We start from the raw sequence: 6,554 nt of genomic DNA on the forward strand, positions 1-6,554 counted from the left end.
AAAAAGCAGAAAAACATTGTCAAACTAGAAAAGTATTTACTCATGCGAGTTCTACTTGTTTTACAACGTAGCTCACGTGTTTTATTCAGACCGTGTGAGAGCAAAGAGTGCTTTGTTACCTCCACCACGCAGACCGAATAACCTAGAAAAAACTGGCGTATTAAACTTCAAAATACCATGAACATGTTACAACGAATAGATGACTTTGTTTACTTAAACAAGTAGCTTTTGGCAACCCTATTTATAGCCCACAAATCCACGTTTATTCCGAGTAATCTCCGAAACGGTGGGACTGACTTTGATGAGACTTTCACTCGAAGATAGCTGAGGTATACAGGATATTCTTTTTCTTCGTCGTTACAGTCTTGTCAGACTGGTATTTGTGACCCGCTTTACCAGGCACCGCCACTCCTGCCTAGTCGCTGCCTTTTTTGTACATTGGTGCAGGGGGACATCCACAGCCGCTCTGATTTGGTCGGTCCACCTCATAGGCGATCTTCCTCGTGGTCTGTTGCCCTCAACTTTCCCCTGCACCACCAAGCGCTCGATGGATTCGTCATCATGTCTATAGACGTGATCAAAAAATACGAACCCAAACAATGGATGTCAGACGATACAGATATTAGGCGCTGTTTTTGTTTATTCCGCGCTGACAAAGTCGCGGTGGACTGTTAATATAAAATAAAGCCTTTTTATATCTTTATTCAATTGTTACGAAAGAGTCTATAGTGTTTTTTTTTTATAGTTTTAAATTCCATAAACCACAAGTGGTCTATACGTAATATTAAAAGACACCTCATCAGAATGTTTACTGATATAACTTCGTTATGTGTTTAAAAATCAACGTACAATTTTAATCCCTAAAGAGTGAGATAAGATAGTGGCAATCCAATCCATAGTAAACACATTGATTTTTTTACCTAATATATTATTGATTAGATTGTATATACTCTTGATTGTAGTTTAATTTAAATAGTAGATACGGCAAGTCGTTTTCGTGATATGCATTGTGATTAAAATATTTATTTATAAGAAATAAATTTTATAAAATGGTGAAGAAAAAAGTTCAAAAGAAACCACCTAGTTCTGTTGCTGATCAAAAAGTAGTTGAAGGAACAAATAAAGGTGGTTCTAAGAATGTAAGTAATTCAGTAATACGATTATATTATTATTAGATCTTAGTAGCTTACTAATATTATAAATGAGAATGTTTAAATGGATCGATGTTTGTTTAAAGTTGTCGCCACAACGACGGATCCTAAACGGATCATGAAGAAATTTGCAAAAAATATTTTCAATTCCGCGCGGAAGGAGCCGCGGGCGATAGCTAGTTTGTTTAACAAGTGACATATTTCGTTTATTATCTAAATATCTATGATTTTGTAATTAATGTTACTTAAATTCCAGGTCTGTTTATTAGTAACATCTGTAATAGTTCTGCTGGTTGGTCTGGCTTGCTTCCAAGTTTATGTCAACGTGATCGCAGTCCCAGATTTACCAGCTATAGATTTCAATGAATGGTGGGGTCCCAACACGACCAAATCAAAAGATACTTCTATAAGACCATTTAGAGTTTTATACATTGATTCTGTAAGTATTTAATATATGAAATAATAAGAAACCAAACAATGTATAGCGAGAGATATCAGGGAATTTATGTAAGAGTAGGTTCGATCAGAAACGTAGTACTTTTAAGTCCAAACTTTAGCACAGAATAACTAAATGTAGGAGTAATCACAGTTCTAAGTCTTTGGCTACCTTTACTTAGCCAGTACATATAATTTACAGATGCAAGAAGGTCTTCGTCGACTATTCGACAGTTTCCGTAGACGTCCAAAGTTGAAAAGTTTAACCGAAAATTCGAGCTATGGCGTCCATTCCGATGCTTTTGGACAATTCTTCGCGCAATGGCAGTTTAAATATCCTTATAGAGATCGCGTGAGATATCTTAATAAGTACGAACATTTCAAAACTTATATACAAGGATTGGATATGCATTTTGTGCATGTGAAGCCTAAAGTTGATGGAAATACAAAGGTAAATAGATGTTCCGCTATCTTACTTCTTATTAATATTATAAATGCGAATGTTTAGATGGATGGATGTTTGTTTGAAGGTATCTCCAGTACGGCTCAACGTAGAACGGCAGAACGTAGTCTGGAAGAACATATAGGCCATTAATTAAGTTTTTTTTAATTCCACGCGGATGAAATCGCGGATAACAGCTAGTCTTTAAATAAAGAATAAATTAATAGAGGACACATTCTGAGAAGGATGTCCTTCAAACACCGATTTTATTAAATAAAATGAGATTTTTTTTTTCTTTCAGGTCTTTCCAATTCTACTTATTCATGGATGGCCAAGTACTTTCAAGGACTTTTACGATGTGATACCAATTTTGACCACACCGAGACCGGGATATGATTTTGTCTTTGAAGTCATCGTTCCTAGTTTGCCTGGATATATTTATTCCCAGGTATTCTTTAATATTTTTTTTAATATTATTCGATTGTTGCCTAAAAAAAAATGCGTCCCAGCACTCACTTATTATACTAAAATTTTTGTGGACAAATTTTATACGACTAAAAATTTTCAGGCCACTCAAAAACGTGGATTGGCACCGACTCAAATAGCTGTCATTCTGCGGAACCTGATGAAGAAGATCGGTCATGAGAAGTTCTTTATTCAAGGTGGTGATCTTGGTCATATTATCGGATCCCACATGGCAACATTATTCCCTGACCAAGTGCTAGGCTTCCACACGAATACGCCAATTAATCCTTCCAAGTTGGCTAATTTGATTTGGCTAGTTGGATCCATTTGTCCAACATTGGTTGCTGGCGACCATGCGGATAAAATGTATCCGATGAGTGAAAAATTGAGTTATTATTTAGAAGAATCAGGTTATATGCACTTACAGGGCACCAAGCCTGATACTATAGGTATGTTTTATAATTATTTGTTGCTAAGTAACTGTTCCATAGGATTCACTATAGTTCAACTTTGATTTTAAATACTCTTAGAGATGTTTAATTAGTGCCTTTGTAACCTTAGTAAAGTATTAGGTGTATCTTTTTGTTTATAATAGTATAGATATTTTATACATAGGCTAGCTGTCGCCCGCGACTCTGTCCGCGTGGATTATAAAAAACTTAATAAGTATCCTATGAGTCCTAATAGACTATGTTCTACATTTGTGCCGAATTTCATCAAGATCCGTTGAACCGTTCCCGAGTTAACTTCAAACAAATATCTATCTATCCATCCTTTTTAACTTTTGCATTTATAAAATTAGTAAGAAGTAAGATTATTCTTAAATATTATTAAACTTTCACTAATTATTGTTTTAATGTCAAACAGGATACGTTTTACAAGATTCTCCTGTTGGATTAGCAGCGTATATGCTTGACAGATACATGGTGTTCTCAAATTCTTCTTTCAAGAATACGGAAGAAGGTGGCTTAGATAACATATCCTCTATTGATATGCTGGATAATGTGATGCTGTACTGGATAACAGGTTCTATGACGTCAGCTATGAGACTGTATAAAGAGAGCTTTGCAAGTGAAACGGAATTGATTTTAGCAAGGTAATATATTTAACCTATTTCTTTTTAATTCCACATTGAGTCCATCATATATATATTTTTTTATATCATAAGGTGGCAAACGAGCGAGCGGCCACCTGAAATCACTGAAATAGTGATTTCAGGTGACCGATGCCCATAGACATACGCAATTGCATATGCGTTGCCTACCTTTAATCGAGGGAGGAGAGGATGCACAGAAAGAAAATATTTTCCCTTTCCATGCATCCTCTCATTCGTAAAGTCCACTTCCACTTAACATCCTTTCCTTATAAGAAAAAGGGTGGGAAGGGAAAGAGGACTAAATTGGGCCTCCGGGACGCACACTCATCAGACTGTACTTGGAATAGCTTCCACTTGAGGCCTGTCTTCTGTGTGGTCGTGGTATTTCACCGGGCGAGCCGGGACAATTCGTGCGAAGATGTTAAAGCAGGCTCTAACATTGTTATAATACACTATGTTATATTTGAATATCATGGAAACTCCGGTATTTAATTTCAAAGATTAGTTTCCCCTAGTTTAATTTTGATCGATTCTTTTTTTTTCTGTTTTAGAATCCCAACTCCTGTACCTACTTGGGCTCTCAGGTTAAAATATGAATTATACTATCAACCGGATTGGTTACTTAAATTTAAATATCCTACATTACTTGGTACCACCTCTTTAAATGATGGTGGACATTTCGCTGCTCTAGAGAAACCTAAAGAATTAGCAGCTGATGTTTTCAAAGCTGTGAAAAGTTTTCTAGATTATAGAAAGAAATAAAAATTGTGTGTAAAGTTGCTATTTAATTTATTTTTATCCACAAGTAAGGGAATGTTCATAGGAATTATTGTACGTTGTGTTTATTGCTTTTTTTTATAAACTACAGCTTCAACAACTCATGTAATGTTTAGTGATTTTGTAATCGAAAAAACGTGATCACTAATTTAGAAATAATTCTAAAAAAATACTTAGGGTCCTTCAAATAACGAGCGTATCACCATCTCAAAGGTCCGCAACGCATCTGCGGTTCTTCTGATATTGCTGATGTCCATGGGTGTCGTTGAACACCTCGGTGTTTCAGCTGCTCGTTTGCCCCCTTCTGTTATAAAAAAATGCTTGTTTCTTACATCTGTTTAAAGTTTTAAAGGATGTTTACAAATGAATTTAGAAGAAAAACAAATTTAACAAAATCTATATCAATGTAAAGCTGACTCTAGCTTTCCTTGGCTGTTTGTTTTTATAAAAAAGACAAGTTGATTATCTCATGAATTTATACAATAAATAAAACAATAGTTAAGCTTCTATTTACGTCATTATCAATATTTAAAGTAAGAAGAGAGTTGCTACAAAGCAGTTGTAGATCGTTAAATGAATTCAAAGCGTTTAAACTCGCGCTGAAATGCTTTTGAATTACTTAAATTGCTTTTCTCGATTCCCATCGCATTCCGTACCGACGTTTCTTTTGTTTGTATCAATACTAGAAAAAAAGATACTTTTTATAGTTTACTGGATTAGATAATAGACAAGCGTACTAATGTTATAAATGGGTATGTTTGGTTGGATGGATGTGTAGGTATCTAGAGAACGGCTGAATGGATTTAGATGTAGAACATAGTCTGGAAGAACAACAGCTAGTAATAATATAGTTGGGGCAATGTAATAGATCAAGAATTGAGACTTTATCAAAATCTAGCAACGTAACCTTGTAACAGCGGGCATAAAATATTTTGTTAATTGATAAACAACGTTTGTTATACTTAATAAAATTTAACTACTATTAGATGGTGTTTTTAGGTAGAAACTACCAACTTAATAGTACTTAGTAAGTCGTTTTAGTTGCCTTTGCTTGTATTTAAAAATTAAAATTACAAAGATTTTTATTGATAGAATTATAAATAAACTTAAGAAGTACATGATGTAAAAAACAGACAGTACTTTGCCATAAACTACGATACCTTTAGAATTAAAGTCTGTGGGGATTTTTAAAACGTTTCAGTGGTTGGACTTGGCGTTTAAGTACTACGTAGGACGTAAATTACTATCTTAAATCTGTTAAACGTTTCCGTTCGCTTTAGCTCTCTTGTTGATTCTACGAGCAATTTAATGCACAGATGGAAATATATTAAACTAGCTGTCGCCCGCGACTCCGTCCGCGTGGATATATAAAAAAAACTTAGTGTAGCTTATGTGTTTTTTCAGACTATGTTCTATACGTATGCCAAATTTAATCGAGATCCGTTCAGCCGTTCTGCAGTTTTCCAATATTTTATAATATCTTCGTAGTTATTTACAGGTACAGATTCATTCCCCACCATGTAACAATCCGTATTTTACTTTTTTTTTTATTTTATTTGTATATTTATCCGATGTTCATTCGGTGTAGGAAAAATTATCGAAATGCAACCTGCACATGTCTGCGCAGAAATATAAAATATATGTGTAAATAAATCCAAATTAGACTTGTGTCTAAAGTCTAGTTCACACCTAACATACCGTTGGCTCGACGCCTTTGGTGGGGTCTGTGTGCTGATGAGGAACATATCCTTAGTAAGTATCTGTGTAAAATCTTATCTGCAATGAATTGCTACTAAGGAAAGTCTGCGTTTTATTCACTATCTTAGTATTCGGCAAAAGGGATTTCAGTAAATTGAATTTGAAGAGCGTAACCATTTACGCTTCACAGCATTCGCAAAAGAGGGTTTTAGGAATTGAATTTTTAGTTAAGATATTTAAGTAATAATTTAACTAAAAGTTTCAAAATGGAAATCTAAAATGATAAAAATCGATTAACAGAATTTTATTTGATTTAACAATACAGAGATATTTGTTTTCTGTTCTGTTTAATAGTGGGTTTCCATTGACGATTAAATTATGTAACAACGTACTGTTTCTCGCAACCCCTTTGTGGAAACAATGATATTGATGTTTTGTGTTACGGCCGTAGCATTGTAACATGACATTTCTGACGTCACGTCACGGCGCA

The 6,554-nt window shown here is 34.6% G+C and overlaps 1 protein-coding gene across 1 annotated transcript; it reads left to right on the forward strand.

Annotated features, from left to right (window-relative positions):
* The first annotated feature begins 967 nt into the window (after positions 1 to 967).
* Positions 968 to 4,359, forward strand: Jheh-lp4 (juvenile hormone epoxide hydrolase-like protein 4). The gene is made up of 7 exons (XM_013313231.1): positions 968 to 1,139; positions 1,408 to 1,590; positions 1,789 to 2,037; positions 2,330 to 2,476; positions 2,597 to 2,942; positions 3,361 to 3,589; positions 4,141 to 4,359. The coding sequence occupies exons 1-7, from the start codon at positions 1,050 to 1,052 to the stop codon at positions 4,349 to 4,351; spliced, it is 1,455 nt and encodes a 484-aa protein (XP_013168685.1). The 5' UTR covers positions 968 to 1,049; the 3' UTR covers positions 4,352 to 4,359.
* Positions 4,360 to 6,554: the final 2,195 nt, after the last annotated feature.

The sequence above is a fragment of the Papilio xuthus genome, unplaced genomic scaffold, assembly GCF_000836235.2.
Source record: "Papilio xuthus unplaced genomic scaffold, Pxut_1.1 DF827570.1, whole genome shotgun sequence".
NCBI lineage: Eukaryota > Metazoa > Arthropoda > Insecta > Lepidoptera > Papilionidae > Papilio > Papilio xuthus.

Excerpts from the sequence above, each read along its gene's own strand:
- Jheh-lp4 (XM_013313231.1), top strand. The coding sequence starts at position 1,050 with ATGGTGAAGAAAAAAGTTCAAAAGAAACCACCTAGTTCTGTTGCTGAT. Across the intron at positions 2,038-2,329 it reads AAGTTGATGGAAATACAAAG|GTCTTTCCAATTCTACTTAT; the intron begins GTAAATAGATGT and ends TTTTTCTTTCAG. Across the intron at positions 2,943-3,360 it reads CACCAAGCCTGATACTATAG|GATACGTTTTACAAGATTCT; the intron begins GTATGTTTTATA and ends AATGTCAAACAG.